Below are 26,772 nucleotides of genomic sequence, written 5' to 3' on the forward strand. Positions count from 1 at the left end.
CGACCCTCAGGGCAAGGGTTTTAAGTTATGCCCTGGGGGCATATAAGGTTTTTATAGAAGGCGTTGTCGTAGAAACTTCAAAAAAGGCTCATTCGATTGGAAATTCAAAGGGCTAGTGCCGTTTTTAATAGTCGAAAGTGATTGGAGGGCAACTTCTGGTCAACCCCCAATACATAACTTATAACCCTTGCCTACGAAAACATAATTTGCACTTTACTGAAAAAAATATAAATGTTTTTACTCTTATAACTTTAATAAATCAAATAATATTAACATTTTGATTACTAAATTTCAGTATATGTATATCAAACTGACAATGCACATTCATTTGTATTTTTTGATTAAAGTGCAAATTATATTCTGGCCTTGTGAAGGCATAGGGGTTTTGAGTCCAATTTATGTTAATTTCTGCTCGTTTTGAGTTTGAATCGGTTATTTATTGTAATTTCTGTTCGTTTTGGGTTTCATTTATTTATCAATGCTGATTTGTGGTAGTTCCAAGCTTAGTAGATTATTTGACTTTATTTTTTACTCATTTTTTGTTTAGTGGAGGTCTTTACGTTTCCTTGATAAACTTATTTTGTGGAAAAAGTTTTTTAAATTAATTTAAGCAAAATGGCAATCAAAAATGCAAGCTAATTATTACTTTACTTTTTTCTATGTAAAAAAAGGAGGCCCGAGACGGTTAATGATTTTGATCAAAAGCTTCCGTCAATCGATTGATTCAAGCATGATTAGGTATCTAGGAACCTGTTTGACGCTTGAGTCAAGCGTTGACGGTGATTGATAGAAATTTTGAATGACTCAAGCAATTGACAGGGGTGATTGACCGTCTAGACTAGTTTTTTCAAGTATTGCTTCAGTCACACGTCAGCAACAATGGAAAACCCAGTGGAAGCAAACAGAAATGCGGGACGAGAGTTTATCTGTTTATTAATAGAGTTAAACGGGATCACCCTGAGTTATGAAAAGTGAAAAGTAGAGACGGTTATAACCGATATAAGAAAATTGCGGCATTTGACAGGATATTGCGGGCGGTAAAGACATTCTATTTTATTTTTATTTTTGCCTGAGTGCAACCAACGTACATGCAAAAAAAGTCAAATATTAGACTTTTCTTGTTTTCATGTACAAGAAAAGTCAGTATTAGACTGAATTTCACACACGGTAGACACTTCAAAACCCAACTCTGAACTGAAACTAAAAATCTGGCTGTGAGTTAAAAATTAAACTTGAAATTAGCTTTGGTCAAGATTCAAGGGTCCATTGAAGGTTGATTGTAGCACAAGTCAATCGATTGACGGAAGATTTTGATCAAAATGATTGACCGTCCCGGGCTTCTTTAAGGCTACATAAAACCAGGGTCTGATTTATTTTTGGCGTTACCTGAGCGTTACCCTCAGGTAACGCTGGCAATCAGGCATCTAGTCGTACCAAGTACCAATCGTAAAAGAAGGTGAAGAAAGTGATCCCGAAAGTCCGCTCAAAAATTTGAAGTATAGACCTAAATTTACAGGAGCTATGAATAATAAATTTGAAGCGTGAGAATGCAATTTTCTTTTTTTCTAATGTTTCATTAAACTGTTTACGGTCATCGGTAATTTTTTTGCAAATCATATTATTGACTTACAAATAAAGTAAACATACCACTTGATGCCTTTTTTTATGCTCTTTCCAAATATAATAATCATTTTTGTTGGAAATGAATTTTACCCCACCCCTATATATACCAATTCAGGGTATATACTTGCACATTAGGGGGGTGGGGTAAAGTTTAAACTTACCTCCCATTTACATCAGAAATAAAATTTACCCCCACTCCCCTAATGTACAAATATATACTCTGAATTGGTATATATAGGGGTGGGGGTGAAATTCATTTCTGAAAAAAATGATTAGGCTATTATATTTGGAAAGAGCATAAAAAAGGCATCACATGGTATGTTTTCTTTATTTGTAAGTCAATAATATGATTTGTGAAAAATTTACCCATTCATCAAGCTATTTGGCTTATATGCTTCTTGGCAAACCAAAAAGCAGTTTTGTTCTTTCTACAAACTCCTTCCTTGTCTTGCACAAGAGTTAAGGGGGTTACCAGGGTAGGCCTGTTTGGTGTTTTTCTGTTCTAGTTTTAAAGCATAAGTTGTCTGCCTAATTTCTTTTCAAACAAAATAATTCAATTAGGTGAAGCAACAAGATCAATTGGTAACTTTAGAGTTTACAACATAATTTAGCTATGATGGAAGTGAATACATTACATAGTGCTGTTTCTTATGCCCTTTCATAGTTCAATAATTGTTTCTGTGGCAAATCCTATTTTGAACCCTTTATGGGGCCCAAAAAGGTAAAACAGTCCATTGTTGCCAAGAATTGAAAAACATTAAAAAAAAAACAAAAAAAAACAATGACAGACCCCTTTGGGACATCACAAGTGACTGGGCACAGTTCAGATTTTAAGCAATTCATCTCTAAAAACTGGTACCAGTTACTAAGGAAGCTCTGTATAAGATTGTGAGCTTTACTTTGGATCCCATATACATCACATTTTTCCAAGAGTAGACCATGGTCAACTGTATCATAAGCTTGGTCTATTGACATCTTTTGCTGCCAATCCCAGTTGCTTTTTATTTTTTATAGAGCAAGAACAGACACAACTTCAACAGACCTTCTACTAATATAATGGTTACACAAAATGGGTAGCAAAGAAGCAATTAGGTTCCATTAAATAAAAAACAATTATGGATTTATTCAAGAAATAACCTTTTCATATTATTAATAGAAACAAACTTTCAACAAAACAAGTTTTTCAAAGAAAAATAAAAAGCTTCATTTCACCAAAGATGAACAAAAATAAAGGCCAATAATTTTTCAAGCACAGAACTACCATAAATCACACCATCCTGACCTTCTTATTAAGAATGTAATAACCACGCCTGTTGGTAATAGTGACCATGTAGTAATTATTTCAGAGCTATGTGGGCCTACCAAACAACCTTCCTATAAGCAAAAAAAATATGTAAACTACAAAATAGTCTCTGATAAACTTGCCAAAGTCAACCGGAAAATGCTTGTTAATGATGATATTGATGAGAGTTGGTCAAATGTAAAAACAGAAATTCTAAATGATGAAAAGTCATGCACCAGAATTTTTTAGGTAAAACAGGCAAAACATTTACCTTTTTAACTACTAAAGTAAGCAAGCTAATCAATCGAAAACACAGAGCATGGAATCGCTATAGAAAAAATAAGACCACAGAAAATTATCTAGTCTTCAAATCCTTTCATAATCAAACTGCAAACCAAATAAAGGAGTTGAAGAGAAGGTTTTAGAACAAACTGGCTGAGGAAGTTAAGGATAACCCTAAATCTTTCTGGTGTTACGCCACTCATAAATGTAGCAGCAGACACACAGTCCCAGATATTCTGCATGATAGTAAATCATTTGCTGATCCTGAACTGAAAGTTGAAATTTTCAACCAATATTTCTCTTCTGTTTTTTTGTCCAACCCCAGTATTGTATGTCCTACACCTCCTTTATATGATGTATCAGAGACAACACTTTAGTGTTGCCTATAGTAAAGGCCATACGGCTCCAATGTTTTATGGTTTTTTTTTTTTTCAGAGGCACTTCATATGGAAGGGGTCGTTGTAGAAACTTCAAAGGGGGCTCATTCGATTGGAAATCAAGAGTTCTAGTACCCTTTTTAATAGTCGAAAGTGATTGGAGGGCAACTAGCCCCCCCCCCCCCATGCCCATCATTCCCCCAAACACATCCAATCAAAATTTTGAGATAGCTATTTTGTTCAGCTTAGTTGATTTCCAGATAGAAAATATGTTTTTGAGGAGGACGCCCACAACCCTCAGGGCAAGGGTTTTAAGTTATGCCCTGGGGGCATATAAGGGTTTTATAGAAGGCGTTGTCGTAAAAACTTCATAAAAGGCTCCTTCAATTTGAAATTAAAGGGCTAGTGCCCTCTTTAATAGTCAAAAGTGATTGGAGTGCAACTAGCCCCCCCACCCATCATTTCCCCAAACACAGCCCATCAAAAGTTTGAGATAGCTATTTTGTTCACCGTATTTGATTTCCAGATAGAAAATATGTTTTTGAGGAGGACAAAGGTTTTTATAGAAGGCGTTGTCATAGAAACTTCAAAAAAGTCTCATTCAATTGGAAATTCAAAAAGCTAGTGCCCTTTCTAATAGTCAAAAGTGATTGAAGGGCAACTCGCCCCCCCCCCCACGCCCTAGTAAAGGCCATACGGCTCCAATGTTGGATTATTTTTTTTCCCCAGAGGCACTTCATACGGAAGTGGTCGTCGTAGAAACTTCAAAGGGGGCTCATTTGATTAGAAATCAAGAGTTTTAGTGCCCTTTTTAATAGTCAAAACAGGCTCATTCAATTGGAACATCAAACGCCCATCATTCCCCCAAACACATCCAATCAAAATTTTGAGATAGCCATTTTGTTCAGCATAGTTGATTTTCAGATAGAAAATATATTTTTTAGGAGGACACTCCCCCACAACCCTCAGGGCAAGAGTTTTAAGTTATGCCCGGGGGCATATAAGGTTTTTATTGAAGGCGTTGCCATAGAAACTTCAAAACAGGCTCATTTGATTGGAAATTCAAAGGGCTAGTGCCCTTTTTTATAGTTGAAAGTGATTGGAGGGCAACTAGCCCCCCCATGCCCATTATTTCCCCAAACACATACAATCAAAATTTTGAGGTAGCCATTTTGTTCAGCATAGTTGATTTTCAGATAGAAAATATGTTTTTGAGGAGGATACTCCCCCACAACCCTCAGGGCAAGGGTTTTAAGTTATGCCCTGGGCGCATATAAAGTTTTTATAGACGGCGTTGTTGTAGAAACTTCAAAAAAGGCTCATTCAATTAGAAATTCAAAGGTCTAGTGCCCTTTTTAATAGTCGAAAGTGATTGGAGGGCAACTCGCCCCCCCCCCCCGCCCATCATTACCACACATCCAATCCAAATTTTGAGATAGCCATTTTGTTCAGTGTAGTTGATTTCCAGATAGAAAATATGTTTTTGAGGAGGACACTCCCCCACAACCCTTGGGGCAAGGGTTATAAGTTATGCCATGGGGGCATATAAGGTTTTTATAGAAGGTTTTGTCGTAGAAACTTCAAAAAAGGCTCATTCAATTAGAAATTCAAAGGGATCTTACCGTTTTTAATATTCAACAATGATTGGGGGGCACATAGCCCCCCCACGCCCATCAGTCCCCCACACACATCCAATCAACATTTGGAGATAGCCATTTTATTCAGCGTAGTTGATTTCCAGATTGAAAATATGTTTTTGAGGAGGACACTCCCCCACAACCCTCAAGGCAAGGGTTTTAAGTTATACCCTGGGGGCATATAAGGTTTTTATAGAAGGTGGTGTCGTAGAAACTTCACAAAAGGCTCATTTGATTGGAAATTCAAAGGGCCAGTGCCCTTTTTAATAGTCGAAAGTGATTGGAGGGCAACTAGTCCCCCTTTCTCACCCACCTTTCCCCAAAATACATCCAATCCAAATTTTGAGATAACTATTTTATTATACGTAGTTTAAGTTCTGGAAACTAGGTCTTTGAACATGACAACTCCCCCACAGCCCTCAGGGCCAGGGTTGTAAGTTATGCCCTGGGGACATATAAGGTTTTGTATAGACGACATTGTCATATCAACTTCAAAGACAGCTCATTTGATTGGAAATTGAAAGTTCTAGTTCACTTTTTAAGCGTCAAAAGTGATTGGAGGGCAGCTCGCCCCCCCCCCCCTAAACCCGGTGTTCCCAAATGCATCCAATAACAATTTTAAGATGGCTACTTTTTTAAAAATAGTTCAAAGATTATATAACGAAAATTCTGGGGTTGACACAACCCACCAGGGCCCGGGGGCAGGTATTATAAGTTATGTCCTGGGATCAAATATGGGTCTTATGGAAGGGATGCTTGTTTTAACTTTACAGAGTTATCAATTGATTGGAAATTTAAAGTTGTTGTTAACTTTTTATGAGTTAAAAGAGATAGTAGGGCAACTAGCCCCCCCTCCCCCTCCACGCCCTTTTTTCCTCAAAACCCATACAATAATAACATTGATATAGCTTTTTTTTAAATAGTGCAATGATTATGTAAAAATAGCTGGAAGGCATTGACAACCCCCCAGGGCCCGTGGGAAGGGTTCGTAGATTATGCCCTGAGGGACTATATGATTCTTATTGAAGGGATGCTCGTAAAAAACTCAAAGATGGCTCATTTGATTGGAAATTTAAAGTTCTAGTTAAGTTTTTTTGATTCAAAATATATTGGAGGGCAACTAGCCGCCCACGCCCCTTTTCCCCAAATGCATCCAATAAAAATTTCGAGATAGGCATTAAGTTAAAAATTTCTCAAAAGTCAGATAACAAAAACTCAGGTGTCATCACAACCCCCCAGGGCCCGGGGGCAGGCATTGTAATTTATGCCCTGGGGCATATATTGTTCGTATCCAGCCCTTTTTAAGAGTCAAAAGTGATCAGAGGGCAACTGGCTCCCCAAGCTCTTTTCCCCAAATACATCTGATACAAAATTTGAGGTAGCCATTTTGTTATAAAAAGTTCAAAGATCATATAACAAAACTCCTTTACTTATGGCCCTTTTGTTAAAAATAGTTGAAAGATCAGATAAGAAAAACCCCTGTGTCAACCCTCCCCCCAGGGCCAGGGCAGGCATTGTAAGTATTGCTCTAGGGGCATATATGGTTCTTATGGAAGGTATACTCGTATAGACTTCAGAGAGGGTTCATTTGAATGGAAATAAAAAATTGTAGTTCATTTTCTCACAGTGGAAAAGATCGGAGGGCAACTAGCCCATCCCGCCCTCGACGCCTTTGGGAGTATCGGAGGGATAAACCCATCCGATAAAAATTTCAGGTGAACATTTTGTTAAAAATGGTTCAACCATTAGATATTGAAACTCCAGGGTCGACACAATCTCCCCGGGCCGAGGGACTGGCGTTGTAAGTTATACTCTGGGGATTTATATGGTTTTTATAGAAGGGATACTCGTATAAACTTAAGAGAGGGCTCATTTGATTGAAAATAGAAAGTTCTAGTTCACTTTTAAAGAGTCAAAAGAGACTGAAGCTTAATCTAGTCCCCCCACGCCCATTTCCCCAAACCCATCCAATTAAAATTTTGAGATAGCAATTTTGTTAAAAATAGTTCAAACATCAAATAATAAAAACTCCGAGGTTGACACAAACCCATTTTTTTACTTTGATATTGTTACTTTGATATCTGTTTTGATACTTTAATGAATATTTGTTTTTTTCATTGCGCCAATGATGCAGTAGGTTTTAGACTTTTATACAGTGAGAGAAGGAGGTCATACCCAAACTCTTGTTTTTGGTGATTTTTGTTTGTTTCAAGCTTAATTTGCATATTCAATTTAAGTTTCGATTGTTTTAAGATTTATTTATTCATTTACATTAATGTCTATTGTATGTTTGCTTGCATTAATTGTTTATTCACTTTCTGTTCATTTTAAGGTTCATTTCCACGTGAATAGGAAAATATTTTTTTCGTCTTAAGCTTGATTTTCATATTCAATATAAGCATTACTCGCTTTAAGATCTATTTATTCATTTATTTCATTACTTTTTGTATGTTTTTGCTATGATTGTTTATTTAATTTCTGTTCGTTTTGGGTTTCATTTATTCTTTAATAGTAATTTCTGGTCATTTTGAGTTTGAATTTTTAAAGGTATTTATATCTTCTGAGCTTAAGTTTAAAATGGCCTTTAATTTTCTTTGAAAAACTGATTTCTTCGGAAAGTTTTTTTTTAATTAATCACATAATATGGAACCAATTCTGATTACAGATACTTTGGTTCTAAAGGAATTCACATCCCTCAAACTGAATAAATTTGCTGACCCACACGGAATTCACCCACGTATCCTCGCTGACATGATTCTGTCAGTGAGGATCCACGCTGACATGATTCTGCTTGACTTTTCCAAAGCTTTTGACAAAGCATTTCACAATCGACTTGCAATTAAATTTCGCACAGTAAAGCTTGAGCAGAAATCCCTGCTCTGGATCCTTGATTTTCTTTATTTGCATATTCAATGTGTTCAGTTATGTGATGACTCCTGTAATCGTATTCTTTCTTCCTCAATGCTTGTTCTGAGTTTAGTTCCTCAGGGAAGTGTCTTGGGTTCTACACTATTTAATATCTTAATCAATGTTGCTTCTTCCATTATGTCCTGTGAAGATCATGCCCTGCTACAAAATAATCTTTAACTGCTGGGTCAATGGGCTGAGGCCTGGCTTCTTGAATTCAATGTTGCCAAGTGCCATATCATTCACTTTGGCAAACTGAATCCCCGTTGCTCTTATTCTTTCTTAGGCCACCCACTCTCCTCTGTTAATAATGAGCAAGATCTTGGTGTCACTATTGATAATGAATTAAAATTCAGCACTCATGATAAGAGGTCTGCTGCTGGGGCTAGTTTGACCTTGGGGCTGATTAAGTGTACTGTTTCCTGTCATTCCCCTGAAGTCATCAGTATTCTTTACATGGGACTTGTGCGTCCTAAGATTGAAGTTGGAATGTCTCTTGCCTCTCCATATCTTAAAAAAGACGCAAAAGTTCTTGAAGATGTGTAGAGACATGCTACTAAAGTGATATCTGACATGCAAGAGCTTTCCTACCCACTATGAGTATCAAAGCTGTATTTCCCTCCGCTTGTTTACAGGAGAAATAGAGTGGATGTCATTTTAACCTTTAAGTCATTGAAGGCTAATATTCTCCCAGCATTATTCCCTACTGTTGGTGCCAATTCAAAAACTAGAGGGCATCACCTGAAACTTGCCAAGCAGTCTCCAATATTTAGATTCTATACTCAATTCTTCTCAACATACGTTGACAATAAATAGAACAAAGTATCTATTGAAACAGCCCCTGCTGAATCCGGTTTTGTTTTTAAAAGAAGGTTAGATGCTGAGTGGCCCTGCAGATAATGTAAGCTCAATATGGATGATACCAAAGATGGAACAGCACCTGGTCACCAGTGAACCTGCATACAACTAGTCATCATTTCGGAGCTCTACAAGGAGAAATCCTTAGATTGCTCCTAGCTGCAATTTAAGGTATATCCTCAGCCTTAGTAGCAGTCACAATAGAAGTAGTAGTTGTAGTAGCAGTAGTAATAGCAATGGTGTTAGTATTAATAGTAGTAGCATGTATATATTACCTTTTGGTCAATTGATCATCCCCCTCATCATTCTGTGATATTTCCAACTTAATACCCTAAGTCATTCCTGAGATATGCCCTTTTGAGAATCAGCATGCACATATTGTGTTAGGTTTAGTTCAACACTCCCTTAAACATTCACTGAAAGGTTTACCTGAATGCCCTTGGCCTTTTTGGGCAACAAAGGTCTAACATGCCCCCTTTCATAATAACAATACTATGTGTTAACAATAGTCAAGTTGCATAACTTACAGTCCTTACCCCAGAGGCTGTGGGGTGATTGTTATCCCCAGAGCCATCGTTATTGGACCTTTATCTGTGCTGCAGGCTAGCTTTACTACATTAATCTTGGGTTACAAATTTTTGGTGCTTACCATACCGTAAATGCTCCAAAAACTGAATTCCTTGTTTATAATGCTCGTAGAAGAAGTACTGCTTCTTTGTCTGTTGTTGTGACCAGTACATCAGAAGAAGAGCCTTCTCTGCTGAAATATTTCAGCCTCGGCTATGGCCAAGATAAGCAGGTACTTGAACACTGTCATTGAACCATGCTGTTGCTGGTTTCCAAGCCAACTATGCTAAACTTGCTGCACTCATGTATAGTTATACCAAGCATGTGCCTTCTAAACTGTATTCTGTCATGGCTCTTGCACACCTGCTATATGCGTCTCCCCTATGGGACTCCTTGTCAAAGATGGGACTCCTGTCCTTAAAGTACAGCTAAAGGTGCAATCAGGGTTTTGCTGCTATTTGAAGTTTCTGTTAAGTTCCCTGTTGTATTTTAGGAACTGTTTTGCAAAATATTCAGTTTCTGATCCTTTAGCTGTTGTTAGATCTCAAGAGTGTACTTTTTCAAGAGAAGTCTAAATCATTTGTTTCAGTTTTGCCATTTTGTAATATATACAAGTGTAGGGAAGATACAGTGTATGTAAAGGGAATATACTTGCTTTTATAAGTTTTCTGATTCTTTTTGCAATCTTGAACAGGGAAAAAAAGGGGAATTACATTAGTAGTAATTGATAAGACCCCCATGCTTGAACATATGCAAATATGAATAGTGTCAATTAATTGTATTTTGTGCTGGAAACGGAATTTCACTTAGGTTATGATATACAAGTCATCTACAATTATTTATTTTTTTCTTTTCTTTCTTACAGTCTAAACTCTGAAGCTGAAGATGTACTTGAAGTTGACAAAATTGATTATGTAAGTGTCAGTTACATTTCAAAAGTAGAAAGTAACCTACCTTCAATTTTTTCTAAAATTATTGTATGAATATAGTGATTTTTTCTCAATTGATTACTTTTGAGTATCTTAAGTAAAATAGAATTAGTCATTGAAAGAAGTTAACATCAAAAAACCAAAAAAATCACACCAGTAAACTGCTCATCCCCTTAGTTTACGCTTATGAGCAAAATAAGGTTTAATTTTGGATATGTTCACCTCTGCCTTTAATAACAGGAACTGTTTACATACATTACATGAATAAGAAATAGGCTATTTGTGTCCATGTTATCAATGATGATTTCAGTTCAAAATTCCGAGGGAGTAGTAGCTGCAACAAATGCAAGTAGCAAAATATTTTTTTAATCAACTGCCACCTGGTGCAAAATGTGACAGTTTTGACTTGTACCCAAAAAAACTTAATATGAAGAAATTGGACACGTAAAAACGAATTTGTGTCCTAGAGGAGGGGGGGCAATAAACAATTAATATGCAGATTGTATTCACGATACAAGGAAATCTAGGAAGAACCAAAAATATATTGAGATTCTGTGGATGTATGTGTCAGTAAAGACTTTTATATTGCTTCATGAAATGTTCAGTTATAACGCTCACATATTATGAAATCAGTTTGCATGGTGGGATTTTTGATTTTGGCGCCAAATCTGCCCATTTCTATAGAAAAGTATTGCATTTTCAGCAATTCTCCCAAATAGCATATAGCAAAGCTGGTTTTTTTTTTTTTTCAATTTGTTGTTTGGAAGGAATTTTAAGTAAAGGATAGCCCTTGTAAAAAGAAACCAATACTGTAAAAAAAAAAAAAAAAAAAATTCTAAAGAATCTAGGACACGTTCTGCAGATGAAGGATGAAAGATTGCCAAAGATCATTCTTTTGACCAACCATCTGAGGCGAAGTGAAACGCAGGTCGTTCCCGAATTGGGCAGGAGAAGGTCGTAAGGAAGGATTTAAGGGAAATTAGAACTTCTTGGGATATGACAAATAAGAATTTTTTTAAACATATAATTAAATAGCCAAGAAAATGAGGGTAATATCAGTCAATGAATAGAAAAGAAGCGGAAAGGACAAAAGCAGATATTTCGGCAAGGACCTAAGCTAAGCTGTCTTCAGAGCTAAAAAAAGGAAGAAAATTTAACCTTTGAAGTGAACTCAAACAGAGCTGAAGAAATACTGAATCAAAATACCAAAAAAAGTTGATAAATGAAAGACCATTCACCTTGGTTAATTGATTGAGCAAGAATTCTCTGCTTACCGATTGACTTAGCTTGCCTACTGACCTGATATTTATTAAAAGTGTAGTCACATGATCTTAACTTAAACTGAGGAAAAATGTTATTGGCATGTTTTAATATTAAGTTATTGTAAAATTGGGTTTATAGGAATATCTCCAGTATCTCTATTTAAAGGAAGATATATATGCATTTTAATTTCAACTGCCTCCCTAAAAGATTGCGGTAATCTATTTGCTGTGGATATTGAAGTTGTCTCATCAAAAAGAACTAAATGATCTGATTTTTCAAAAATGTGGAGGGCCAAAGCAGAATAAAATCATCATTTTTATTTTTACATCTCAAAGATTTATCTATTGAAATCTTGTGTTCATGCAGCCGTTCCTCAGCTGTTGACGGGTCCTTCCAATTTAAAACTTCCCACATGAACACGGGAACCTGTAAACACCACTAACCAGTATAGGGTCAATTTTGTCCTTTCCAAAACTGAAAAACATTCAACCTTTAGTTCATTTTTGAAAGAAACAGAGAGATTATGTGTTTTTTTAATTTTTCCAGTTTATTGCTGAGTCTTGGGATATATGGTAAAATGGTAAGGTTTTTTTTTTGAATTGCGGGAATACCTAAAGAAATGGGATGGGTTTATTATTTTCGTGTTTTACCTTTTTTTAATCTTCTATCTATGGTATTTTCAGTAAGTTTAATGGGATAACCATTTCCGAATTAAATATCTTTAACATAATTTAATTCAGAGGCCACATGATTATGTGAACACATTTTTAGAACTTGGTTGACTAAAGAGATTACCGCCCCTCTTTTAACAGAAAGAGGGGGGTTTGACAGGGAATGCAGATAACGATCATTGTGGGTGGGTTTCCTATAGACAGAAAATTCAAGATTAGGAGTATTTTTTAGAATTAAAATATCTAAGAAAGGAAGCTTCCTTGAATCTTCCAGCTCTGATGTAAATTGAAGATTTGAATAAAAGGTGTTAAAATGCGCCAAAAAATCGCTTAGAGAATCATGTCTATGATTTCAAACAGACAAAATATCGTCAACAAAATAGAACCAGAAAGAGTGTTTCAAGGGAAAACTATTCAAAGCGGAATTTTCTGTGAAATCCATGTAGAAATTTGCCAAATATGGTGACAAAACTGTTCCCATCAGTGAACCCATAATTTGAAGAAAAAATTTGTCTCTGAACCTAAAATACAAGGAAAATTTGTCGCAGAGATGAACAAGGGTCAATATTGTATCGATTTATAAAGTCTTATAATCCGGTCAAGCAGAATTTTCCTCTAATTTTATTTTGTAAGGCCTGTTCATATTTATGGACATCACAAGAAGTGTACATTGAAACTGCATCGAAATTGGCTAAGATATTATTTCCTGTTTTACTTTAATTTTTTGACTTTTCAAGAAGGTAAACGGAGTTTTTTTTTATGTAGGATTTCTTTTTACTTACAAGAGGCTTGAAAATGGTGGCCAAAAACTTTCCTAGGCTCGTAACTTGGAAATTATAGCGTGTTAAGATAGAACGCACAGGATATCGTTCTTATTGATTTTGGAAAGACGGTAGAATTTGGGGGCAGAGCAACCTTTGGGGTAGAATTTTCTTTATATTTGAGGGGCAATTAGTCTATTGTCTTTTAAAATTTCTAGTTCTCTTCTCATTTCCTGTGTGTCTTTATTTGTGGATTCGGTTTTTATTTGTTTTTCAAGTCTTTTGTCTTTGTTAAAGCCACGGAGATTCTAATTTCTTCATTTGATTGAGTTGAAAGTGACAAAGACGGCTTAAAATCAATAATACTCTTTACGATGTCTTCTCTTAAAAGATCTGGTTTTTCAACCTCACTATGAGAGCTAAAAATTCCGGACTCCACGCTCATAATAATTTTTGAGATATTTACACGTGTTTGAGCCATGGCAAATTTAGGTCTTGCTCCTTAGATGTGGAAACCTTGGATGATAGACTTTCTAAAGGAGGGCAAGGGCAAAATCTAGGAAGGAAAGTCTTTGACTTGAAAATTTTCGTAATTCCTATTGTGACAGTTTTTTCAATGGACAAGTTTTAGCAGATCGGAAAATGTGTCGAAAAGACTTGTGGGATATGAAGAATTTGGTTGAAATCTAAAGCGGATAAACTATGATAAAGTAAATACTTGAAATCAGATACTTTATTATTAAGGAGGTGTTTTTTCAATGTATGGTATTTTACAATATGTGCTAAAGTTTTGAACCCCATTCTTGGGATAAACGAGCCTTCAGATTGTGGGCCTAAGTGTAAATTGAAACGCAAACAAGGAGGAAGAATTCGATATTTTGCAGTCATTGAAGAAAATGTAGAAAATTGAACTGAATAGGATTCTTCCTTCTTCTTTGCGTTTGTGTCTACATCTAGGTAACCCTCCACATATTCAGCATAATTCTGTAACTCAATTGTTTAAGGAATAAGTTTTCTAAGACATGAGCAATATGATAACAAATTACAATTTTATTTTATCAGAATGCTTCGACAATCAAAGGGCTCATTTAGTGTTGCTTGCTTTATGCATTGCAAATAAATTTTTCCTTTGTAAATGTGAACAGTCTTATTTTAACAGGGGCTTATTTTTTCATAATCACTGCCATATTTATTCCTTTTAAGTTTTACCTGTTATGCGATTCTCTTTCGGCTCGGTTCAGGCTTGAATATCGCTTTTTTACTTTTTTTTCTTTCTTTTTTTTTGGTATTTTAAACGAAAAGTTTTTTTCAGCTTTTCTGCTTAAGAACTATGGTGCTCGATGTTAATTTAGTCAAAATTGGTGCTTGATCAGTGACGTCTCAATCATAAAGGGGAAAAAAAAACAACTCCCGCCCAAGCGAAAAAAAGGCCTGGCTAGTTACAAAATACCTGGAAGGTGGGATTTTTGTTAGTTCAAGAGGCCTTTTTGCGTAGGATTTTCTGTTAAATAATTCACTTTAGAAACAGGAAATTTTGTTTAATAACCTTTATCCATGGTCATTATTTTAAACTTTATGTGACTTGTTACATATATATGGCTTTTAGATATATACACACTCAAACCTACCTGAGTGAAGCTGGGGCATTTTGCTCTCGCGAATACTTGTAAATAAAAATGCAAACTGGAATGTTAACAAAGCAATGTAAACTAAAATACAAAACATAGCGTAGAAAGCTGTGGTCCCTTCTTAACTGACTGAGACTTTGAGGAGAAACAAGGGATAATTTTTTCTCGCCTTTGAGATTCTTGACGATCTCTGGGATTTGAAATGCATGATATATCAGTTCCTAGATTCTTGTCTGGAAATATAGCTGCCTGGCTACACAGTCACAGGAAGTTGGAAACGGCACTTTCAACCCTATCTTGACCAATGCTGGCTAACATCCAAAAGGGATGCCATCGATATTAGTATTACAGTAGCAAAGGGGATTGCCCCTTCTCAGCTCCTTGAGACTAGGGCGGGGTACAAGGTGTCATTTTTCCCACCTAAAAGGTGTTTTCAGGTCTCTGGAATAAGCTTTTTATTGAGAAGTTGTGCTGCGTGGTCTTAAAACGATCAGAAGTTATTCTGTATATTATGGGGATTGCCCCCTCATCAATCCCTCGTTCTTCACGCTAAAAGTTTTTAGTACTTTTAAAAAACGCCATATTCTACGTAATTAAATGGTATTTGTGTTTTAGGAGTCTCTTTAAGAATTGAGACAAAAAAAAAAAAAAATCAAACTTTAGCGTAAAGAGTGAAGTATTGAGTAGGGGGAAATCTCTCTTATATACAGAATAATTTCTGTTCGTTTTAAACTTTAATATTGCTCCTTACGTTCAGGTGCGTTCTCCTTATGTTTTTTTTATTATTTAAGTTCTAATGATTTTTCAGATAATACCGGGAAATCCGGCTCTCCATGGTAAATTTCCCACGGGAAATTCCTCCGTGGAAAGTCGCTCCCAAGTAAAATACCCCACCCCCTCTCCGAGCTGGAAAATTCCCCTGGACAATTTCATCCTCACCGAAAGGAGAAAAAATTCTCCTTGGCATACTTCCATTTAAAAAATACTTTAATTTCTACTTGTTTTCAAATCATGCCGGAAATCCCTCTCCCCCTCCTTCGTGGAATTTTTTTCCCCGAAATCCTTCCCCCCTCCCCCAGTGAAAAGTTGCTCCGGCGGAAAATTCCCCTATGGAGAATATTTCCCATGAAAAATTTGCCCATGAAGAATTTCTCCTGCGGAGAATTTTCCCCATAAAAATCCTCCAGAAAATTTAAACTCCCTAAAATTTCCCCCATTGTAAAATTTCACCTGGAAATTTCACCCCCGTAGACTCCCCTCCCCACCGAAAATTATCCATGTGGAACCCCCTAGCAGAACCCCCCCTGGCAAATTTCGTAACTTAGGCAGATAGCTCTTTCCCTAGAGGCTGTGGGGGACTATGTTATCCCTAAAGACATAGTTATTCGGCCTTTCAACTATGCTGAACAAAATGGTTATCTCAAAATTTTGATTGGAAGACTTGGGAAAAAAGGGGCATCGGAGGGGTGGGGCTGGCTGCCCTCCAATCTTTTTGTTCACTTAGAAAGGTCACTATAACTTTTAATTTCCGTTCGAGTGAGCCCTCTTCCGATATTATAGGACCACTGGTTTGATACGATCATCCCTGGGAAAAGAACAACAAACTAAGAAATAAAAGAAAATTAACAGGGAAAAAACAACATGCTAACAAACAAATAAACACGTATCCGCGGTCTTTCTTCTGACGAAAAATACAAAGTTCCACATTTTTGCAGATGGGAGCTTGAAGCCTCTACAGCAGGATTTTCTGGTACGTTGAATCTGATGGTGTGATTTGACTAAGATATTTGAATTTTTGGGGCGTGTTTTCCCCCTTTTTTTTGAAAATCAGGCAAATTTTCTCTGGCTTGTAGCTTTTAACTTGTAACGCTAAACTCAGCGACTCATATATTTGGAATCAGTATAAAAAGCCAATTCTTTTGATGTATCTATTGATATCAAAATTTCGTTTTTTAGAGTTTTGGTTACTATTGAGCCGAGTCGTTCCTTACTTGCTGTTTGTTCCCACGTACTGTTTCAACGTACTACCTGGAAAGACAAATTTTGCAATTGCTTAGAGCAGTGGTTCCTAACCGATTTTGGGCCATGCTTCACTTAGGCATTTCTGATGTCCTTGTGATATTTAGATTTTGTTACTCAAAAGTTTACAACCATTCACATGAAGGAAGCTAAAAAGACGATTAACTTGGTGTCTGTTTTGGGTGGCCTCTAAGTTTATATTATACTAATGAAAAAAAAATCTGAATGCAACACTTTTAATTCACTGTATCATTGCAATCATTGCAATATTATCATGTATTTTTTTTGCTCTTTAAATGCATTTGAATGTGACATCATTCACATGAAAAATGTTTTTTTCAAAATTAAGGCTCTAAAGTATGGTTAGCCAAAGGATGCAGGTACTGCCCATGACCCACTAATATATTGCCATTCTCCACAAGTGGGACATGCACCCCATATTGGGAATCACGGACTTAGAGTTAGCTAAAAAACGAAAAAATTTGCTGAATGCTAGATGCCATTAGCTATTCGTCTTGTTATAAGGTTTCCGTACCCTTTGGCATTAGTCCTAAGACCGCTCGATATCAAAGCGACCGAGATAGTGTGGATATACACTATGCACCAACCCATGGTAAGGACTCAGGGTCGAAGAGGTTCATACCCGGTTTGAACCTAAACCTATTTTCTTTTTTCGTGGTGGTCACACGCAGGTTTACATTTGGTGTGACCCTTAACTTGGGATTCAGAAAAAGTACTGATGAAAATAGGGCTGATACTATAAGTCTAGGCAAGGCTAGGTGGTAGACGAGTTCTGAGCAAGTTTGTTGGTCTGTGGTTGAGGGAATGCTGGTTGTAACTATTTGAAAGAATGGGATAGACACAGATAGCTCAATGAACAATCTTTGTAGGACTGAAAGGGCGATGCAGAGGTCAATCCGCCAGAAAGGAAGCCTGAGGGAAGTGAAGAACAGTGCAAGTTTGAACCGTGTGGTAGTATTGTTTGAAAATTTACATTTTTTCAACTTTGAAGCAATGTCGCTTCAAGATTTCACGACTCTCAGTTTTTTTTTTCTTCATTTTAAGTCAAAATCATATTGCTCGGATTTCATAGTGTGCTTTTAGGTCCCTTTTGTCCAGAAAACATACTTAACATCTCTAGCCGGTGAGAGGAAAGAAAATTCGTTATGACAAAGCTGTTTGCGCACTGAGGGACGTATGTAACTCAGACAACAATCATTGTGTGACTCGAAATGTGAGGCTTCGGCGAGTCACCAGACAGGATTCCTGAGAAGAGCGAAGATCGGAGGGAGTTTGAAGCCTGGGGTAGGATTTTTCCATGAAGTTGCATTTTTTTTTCAACTGTGAAGCCATGTAGCTTCAAAATTTCACCATTCTCATTGACTTTCCATTTAATTTCGAATGATTTCCCAGATCATAGTAGTGTGATGGCTAGCTTCAGGTTTACGAAAAAGGCCTAATTTGAAGGTTCAAGCTTTCAAAACTGTTTTACATGGATTTTTTTTTGCCTGTTTTGCAGCCCATTTTGTCTCTAGCATGTCAGAGAAAGGAAAGAAAGAAAGATTCATTTTGGCATAAAAGCCCGCGTGCTTAAGTCCAATAGAGTCAAAGTACATACGCTGAAGCTCTGGACAAAAAAAAAACCACTTATTTTGCACGATAATTCTTTTTGAAAATTTGCTCCTTTTCTGAGGTCCCATTAGCACAGGGTACATGCCTTTCAAGTTTTAAGCCGATAGAAAAAAAAAATCATTTCAATTATTGAATATATTTGAAGTCCCAAACGCCTTTTGGTCTGAGTCGACAAGCCCAGGCTGGGTTTCACGACTGTCGAAAATATCCAAAGTCTGGTTGTTTTGGTCTGGACTGGTCGGACCTATTCGATGTCTCTAACTATATTCCCATGCCAGCAACTCATTTTAGACTTGACTGATCGAAAATGTTCCAAATGTTATTATTCGAAGCCTGGTAAGTTTTGGTACGGGTTTATCGAAAGTTATCCAAGTCACCAAATTTACCAAAATCGCTTTGCGAAAATTTAGCTGCTTGAGCTTTAAGTCATTTTTGCACCGGATCAGGTCTTACCTCCTTTTTTGCACTGGGTCAACATTTAGCTCGTTTTTGGACAGAGTCAGTCGGTAATAATAACCTAGCTCACTTTTGCACCGAGACTTAGAACCCTTACGTGATCGTGGTTTAAACGAGATGCAGCACGTCCCTACTCTTTCTGCTAAATGTCCCCGTTTTCTACTACAGTGTATCTGTGTGTGGGGCAATTGCATAATTTGAAGGCATTGCTCTTGAAAGCATTTTTTTTCTGCTATGTAATGTTTGCCTGTAATAATACGATCGACGTCTTTTAAAACCAGTTGCTAATTTTATAAATTAATATTGCTGTTGTCGCATTATTTGTTTCACTATTGGGAATCACTAGCACTTATTCTAAGAACTTGTTAATTTTTGGTTACTAGTTTTGTTTATTTTGTGAGATAGCGGATATTCATTACTGCAACACTAAGATTTTTAAAATCTTCAATTTATGAACGGATCTTATTTATTTATTTTTTTTTTTTTTTTTTTTTTTTTTTTTTTTAGCCGCCGATTGAAGTACCAGATGGAGAGCAGAGGCTTCAGTATGAATACGGATTATGGTTTAGTAGACGAGGCCAAGGGAAACAAGCACAAAGCTACGACCAGCAGCTAAAACTTATAGGAAGATTTGCATCGGTCGAACAGTTTTGGAGTTATTATTCTCATATTAGTCGACCATCACAAATATCAGGACATGCTGATTTCCATCTTTTCAAAAGTACGATAATTTTCTTTACTGAATAATTACGTTTTTTGTAGCAATTGAGTTTCTATTTTATTCTCAATATCCCTGCTTCAGTTCATTGCTCAAAAGTTCATATATACCGACAAAATTTTTCCCTGCCTCAAAAAACGGTCGCTTAATCTGGGGGAAAAAATTGTAATTTTTATCTGCAAGCTGAAGCAAAGCCCAGATAGCCTGATAATTCAAAAACATCAACAAGAGCTTAATACTCCTACTACTACTAACAACTCACAACACCACCAAGCCGTCTGAGGCCAACAGAGCTACGCATGCTCCTCTTCAATCCCAATCTATTCAAAGCCTCCCTTTTTAAATCTTCCTAGGAAGTTTCCATTTCCCTTAAGTTTTTCGTTACGAAGATCCCCCCACCCCAAACGTGCTTTCCGTTTATCCCTAAACGGTTGGCCGAAAAGGAAAACCGTCGGTAGTATGTCCTCCTTCATCCGCAGAACATGCCCTAGCCATCTCAACCTTTCTTTCATTATAGCCATAGAAAGTGGGAGTGAACCACACTTTTCGTACAGCCTACTGTTTGAAATACGATCAGTAAGCCGGGTACCCGGAACAATCTGTAGGCAATTTCTCTGGAAAACAACTAGCAAATCTTCATCCGCTTTATAGTGCCCATGCTTCAGAGCCATATTTGACCACTGTCATCACTGTAGCTTCTAATATTATAATTTTGGTTTGCAGACCTATCTTCCTATTGTTCCTAAGTTTTTTTAAATATGAAAAAACACCCTGAGCCTTGACTATTCTACTTTTAACGTCTTCACTGCTCCCACCGTCTTTAATAATAGTACTACCTAGGTAAGTGAAGCTATCCACCTGATCAATCTTTTCGTTACAAGAATTGAGTGTCCAGTTCTAAGCCATCCTATGGTTTCTAAACCGTCCAAGGACGTTCGAACCGTTTTTTTTTTGTTTTTTTTTCTGTGCCAATTATATCTGCTTTCTGCTTCCATATATCCTTTTTGATTCCAAGTATTTCATTATTAGTTTGTAAATCGGATATCATCATTTTTACATGTCAGGGGCAAAGCCACCGTTTTTTAAGGCGGGAGGGGGGTTACTATATTTGTAAGGACTTCCTTTTTAGTTTAGTATGGTGACTTCTAAACAGGATTGAAGGACTGATTGTGAATAATAATTTCTGGTTTTTATGAACAGACACTAGTCGACCGTTTTGATCTTATTGTATGCACAAACACACTGTTAGGTGAAGATGAACAAAGAAATAATACTATAAGGTTTTGTATTGCAGATCATCATCGTTTAAGTGTACGCTCCTTGCTCCGCAAGACCAAATGATGAACGTACACTTTCCATAACAACTTCTATCTCTTATAGATAAAGCCCTCCAAGCAATGTCTTGACACTTATGGAAGACCAGAATTTTTTTGTCAAAGAAGCAATACAGTATAGCCAATCAAGATGCTTTACGCAGAATCATTCCTACAAGCCAAAAAGCTGGCAGTAAACGAGTACTGTAGGTATAACGTATAGCGATATGACATCACTATTTTCGATCACTAGACATCACTAGAAACACTTGTATTCTAGTTCTTTCTTTTTTCAATAACATCATCCAATCGCCTCGCTTTTGACCGAGAAAGCTTTCCAGAGCTCTCTGCAGCATTTGCTTTGATTTTTTCGTTCCTTCGTTACTCATTACAAAAAATTGGTTAAATTTGGTCCATTGAGTTGCAAATCCTCAAAGCTCTCAGCTAAATATTAAAGTAATTCTATTTTGGTTCTCGATTGTCATTTAATCTAGAAGCAGAGCTAGAAAAATACATAATTCGAAAATGTTTAGGGTTTTCAGAATCAGATTTAAAATATTCAATTATTGAAAATATCATTTCAAAAATAAGCAGCAATTGAAACTTCTTTAGGAATTATTTATATACATTAAAGGTTTTAGTGCCGCGGCTTTTATGGTGATTATTATGCACTTAATTTGCTGAATTCAAATATGACATTAGTTTTTTGCAAGGAGCCCAAATTTTTAAGAAATATGAAATTAATAAAACAAATAATTTTAAATCAGGTCAAACCATAATTGTGGATGTGGATGGATGATAGTTCTATATTTCAAAAGGTATAGGTGATACATAAACAAAAAGGAATTTCACATTTGGTCAGCATCCCAAATATAACACAAATCAGCTTAAGAAGCCCTTTGCACAAACAAAAGAAAAAACATCCTGTTGGCCTATGATTTTACAATTTCAAAACCTTTTGCCACTAATCCTAAGACTCTATGTTTGCTGCAACTTCATTTGCATAAATAATTGTTTTATACGGTCACTTTTTAGCAGTTCAATTAATAGTTGTTCGGAAGTAAATACTCCAAGTTACCGGAAACCCCTCTTCCCCTCATTACCGGTACTAAAGCTTTCGCACTAAAGTTTATAGCCAATAGAGGAAAAAATTTTATGAGACAATAGCCAGGTAAACTGTATGGATTGCACCCACCCTCAAATGAAAAAAAGATGTAAAGGCAACAAAAGCTATGAGCTTACATGGTATATACTGAAACTCGTTGTTTTGCAACACAGAGACGTGTCGCCAGAAATTTGATCAGAGGCAGTTCAATAGAAAGCTGGAAATGCCTGACTTCGGTTTTGCAAGTCCTTTGGATCGCACAGGGGCCATCTCCTCAGCACGTTCATGGGTAAGCTTCTCATATGGTTTCTAGTCGACTGCTTGCTTCAGAAAGTATAATTGGTCGTCACTTTCAAAGTTATGACATCACTCTTCTTATATTTTCCCAGAGTACGTCTAACGTGGAGTCTCTCCTCAAATACAACCTATGGCACTTGCTATTTAATCACTCGATGAATGTGACCCAGTCACCTTTGTTGCTGAAGTCGCACTTTCTGGAAAAGTGTAGTTTCGCTTCAATTATATACGATGATTTTCGTTTGAGATTATGCTTTCTATTATTATTCAAGCTTAAGTCCGAGACGTTCGTCTCGAAGGTCAAAATCTGCTTTCGTCCTTGACCTGTACAGGCAACAGGGAGGATTAGCCACAATTTTAGTTGCATTGATAGGTAATGTTTTAAAAGAGAAGAATAATACCGAAGCTATCTATGGTAGACCCCAACCCTGAGACTTTAGTCTGCAAACTAGATTAGGTTTCTGTTAGCTTGTCGAGGTCGCCGGAAGATCTAAGATATGGATGTAGATAACCGTTAATGGTCAGCCCTGTATTGTCCTTAAGTAGGAACAGTATACCATGCAAAAAGAGTGCGCTAATAACAAGAGCATGATTGTAGATGAAGTCTCCTCTAGGAAGGAGAGTGGTATTTTTGAGAGAAGACTTCTAACGTTTTGAGATAAGGATATAGTCGATCTGATTTGCCGCTTTCCCTCTGGACATGTTCGAATTGCGTTTCTTCACTTTCTGTGTTTGAATATGGAGTTTCGTCACAAAAAGATCGCTATACCTATAGTACTCGCTATAAGTGTTTCTAGATGATGTTATTGAAAATAGAAAGAACTAAGATATAAGTGTTTCTAGTGATGTCAGAACTGTGACGAATAGTGACACTGTACGTGATTCGTTGAAAGTATTAACTCAAGTGTGTAGCCCCACAACCTATACAAGTATCAAGTGAAAATCATCCGTGAAAATGATATCGAGGGAGCAGCAATAGATCTTGTGGGTTGACCTATACGGTAGAGTTTTATCAGCCATCTGGTGTACTGAAAATGTCGTGTAGTAGTGACTTAAGGTTGTAATAGTCTTAGCCCTAAAAAAAGAAATTATGAAAAGGGTATAGTTACAGCTGAAAAAGGGTTTGTTGCAGCTGAATTTGTTTATAATTTTTTTTTTTTTTTTGGGTGTTTTTTGGTGGTTGGTTGGTTTTGGGGTCGGGTAATTTTCGATATATTTTTTTTTTTTTTTTTTTTTTTTTTTTTCTATTTCTTTTTTTTTTCTTTTTCTTTTTTTTTTTCTTTTTTGGTTTCTTGGTTTTTTGATTTATTAGGTGGGTTTTCTCCCGCACAAGCATTGCTTCAGGGAATCGATGATGTATATATATTTTTTTTTTTTAAATAAACCCATTGTTACTTACTTATAAAAAGTACCGGTCTGTCGGCCCGACAAGCTGCTAGCCCAAAATTCTAACAAAGATCCTCCTCCATGGAATCTGAGCAATCACTGCCTTTACTGTCAGTGAATATGTATCTGGCTTTTGACTGGAATTATCAACTATCAGTCAAATGTCTTTTTGTGCCCCTGATGGAATGATTCATCATACATAAAGGATACTCTGCTGTTGTATGAAGTAGAAGGCCGTGGTATATTCCAAAACGTTACAGTATCCTCTATGAAATTATCAGAATTATCGAGGACACGTATAAGAAGCTCAAACCCAAACAGTAACTAACGATAGTTTCGATGAAGTCTTGATAACCTCTAGGATCCTGCTGGTAGGCATCCTCTCCATATTTGTTTGACCTATTTCTGGATACCCTTTTCTGCCTGATACCCATTTTAAGTCGAACCAAAATAATTTTAATCCTCTATAACAAACTAGCGCGTGCAGGTGATACGGATAATCTATTTATGACAGCCCTAAAAGCGAATGTTATGTGCCTCTCTGGCTGTGAAGTCGTTTGGGATGCTTGAGTAATGCAAACAAAACTAATGATATACTGAATTCAGGTCAGGGACCAGAAAACCGCCCTTGATAATCATCGATTATGGGAAAGTGAATTCGACTGCACTCCACTTTGGTGCTATCTAAATGGCTAATAATTGCATCACTGTCGACAGTAAACTTCGCCGTCAAAAAAGAAACTTTACAAAACGTATCAAAAATGTTTTTATATTCATTTTTGTTACGTTTTTACGACTGGGACAAGCAATTCGGGGAGGGGGGGTTCAAGCCCCCTACCCCCCTGGATGGATATGGTCTTGGCCCCTGGTGTCACTGATATACAGTCTAGTTGACTAATATCCTCATTTATGTTTCTTTTTTTTCATTCAACTAACTGTTAAAGCTAGTTATCTTATACTCAATCTTTTTACTCTATTATATAGCTATTCCTTTCAGGTGGAATAAAACCTATGTGGGAAGACAGTGCCAATAAGAATGGTGGTAAATGGATCGTAAGGCTACGAAAAGGCTTAGCAGATCGATTATGGGAGAATTTGATACTAGCAATACTTGGCGAACAATTCGTGGTTGGAAGCGAAATATGTGGGGCAGTTATATCGTTACGATATCAGGTACAGTGTTTTAACTCTCACAATTCAAGGAAAACAAAATGCTAAAAACACGTTTTGATTTCCAAGCACAAAAGATGCACTCATTTTGTGTCAAGATGAACCTCAAAGCAATTTTTGGGAAAATGGCATAATTATGCTCCTATGTGAAAATCTAAGATAGCCAGTCGATTGTTCCTCTAGTCGTTATTATCCAGTAATTTTATTTGAAACTTAGAATTTCATTTGGCTTAACCATATCTCGAATCGTATTCCAAGCGCCCTGCACACGCCATTAATCTTTAATAAGTGAATTTGTTAGGACATTTTCTTGAAGGATTTTATATCGTAGCAAAGTTTGTTACGATAATACCATAAGCACTAAACCCTTTTTGGAGTGTCGCAGCGAAACTCCGGCTATTATTACAGCTATACTCTAGCTAAGTTTTAATTAATATGTCTTAATCGGCGCTGTTACGATAAATTCAATGTTTGTGCTTCGTTTCAGGAAGATTTAATCTCTGTATGGAATAAAAATGGCAAAGATCGTGGGACAACTTTACGAATTCAAGACACTTTAAGGAGAGTTTTGAATCTACCCGCAAATACAATTATGGAGTACAAATTGCATACGGATAGCCTTAAGTAAGATTTTCTCATATCTGGCAGGCTTTATTTTAGATAAGGGATCATTTTTCAGTCATGCCTCTAACGCTTTGAAGAGAAGTTCATTATATAGTTCATAAACATGGAGTCTTGCAAATTTATTCCCCCCCCCCTTTCAGTGTGTATGGAGGAAAATTTCCTTCGAAGGGATCCTGTGCAAAGGTACTGTTGCATTCGTGATGAATTAACCATATTTTGCTCAGAAAAAAGTAAACGAAATGTTTTCATAAAATAAGAACTGCATAGGATATTCGCATATTATTTCCCTAGCAAATGAATGGAGGCCTGCACTTTTGGCGGTTAAAAAAGTTTCACAATATCTTTGAAGAAAGCACCTGCGACGAACAGCTTTTTTTGCCAAATTTAGGTGATATTTTCAAGATCTATAAGATGAGATTTGGCATTACTTGTTGCCATTTTATTTTCCGTTGTTTCTTCAAGGATAATGACATTGATGGCCTTTGGAACGTAAACTATTTGAATCCGAATGTCGTCTGTTCTAACTACTGCGGTTCTACTGTTTCTCTCTAAAAAGAAAAATAGATAAAACTAGAAATCTCGAATAGATAGAATTTTCACAATGAAAGTCGATAGAATATGTTACTGTTATGCCACGATTCTAACTCCAATGATTTTTTTTTTCAAAATAAAGAGGCTCTTGATGGGACAAGGGCTGGATTGGGTTGTATTCCTTATTATTGTCTTGAAGCTTCAACAACCTGCGACTACTGTAACACAACTTCACAACAATTCTCTAAAGTTTAGTTTCACTTCCAAATGTAGGAAATTCGTGAATTATCTAACTTGAAGATCGGATATTAAGCACAACGCCCTATATCTGTTAAGTATGAAAAGCAAGCTAGATGCAATATAATTGTAATTCACTTTAATAGCCGTTACTATGACTTAACAGGAATTATTAATAATTAATTTAAAAAAAAAACTTAAGTCCATCATAAATTAAGTCCCTATAACAACTCAAACTCAAAACGACTAGAAATAATTATCAAACAATAAATGATACCCAAAAAGAAGAGAAACTAAAATAAATGATCATACCAAACATAAAGATAACATATATTGATGTAGATAAATAAATAAATCTTAAACCGAGTAAAAATGAAGCTGAATATTCATGTCAAACTGAAAACGAACAAAAATTACTACAAACAGAATTTTGGCTACCATCCCCTTCTCCCTCTCCTAACCGTAAAAGTTCTAAAGCCTATTGTTCCATTTGAGTTTT

The 26,772-nt window shown here is 36.4% G+C and overlaps 1 protein-coding gene across 1 annotated transcript in view; it reads left to right on the forward strand.

Moving 5' to 3' along the window:
* Nucleotides 1–1,455: 1,455 nt before the first annotated feature.
* Nucleotides 1,456–26,772, forward strand: part of eIF4EHP (eukaryotic translation initiation factor 4E homologous protein) — a 30,992-nt gene continuing 5,675 nt past the window's right edge. The window contains exons 1-5 of the mRNA XM_089099458.1: nt 1,456–1,541; nt 10,399–10,447; nt 19,400–19,613; nt 24,709–24,884; nt 25,369–25,505. Of these exons, the coding sequence (XP_088955584.1) occupies nt 1,522–1,541; nt 10,399–10,447; nt 19,400–19,613; nt 24,709–24,884; nt 25,369–25,505 (596 nt within the window). The 5' untranslated portion in view covers nt 1,456–1,521. The remainder of the gene's footprint in view (nt 1,542–10,398; nt 10,448–19,399; nt 19,614–24,708; nt 24,885–25,368; nt 25,506–26,772) is intronic.

Source organism: Artemia sp. Qi Xiang Cuo, chromosome 13, assembly GCF_049724085.1.
Source record: "Artemia sp. Qi Xiang Cuo chromosome 13, ASM4972408v1, whole genome shotgun sequence".
NCBI classification, from domain to species: Eukaryota; Metazoa; Arthropoda; class Branchiopoda; order Anostraca; family Artemiidae; genus Artemia; species Artemia sp. Qi Xiang Cuo.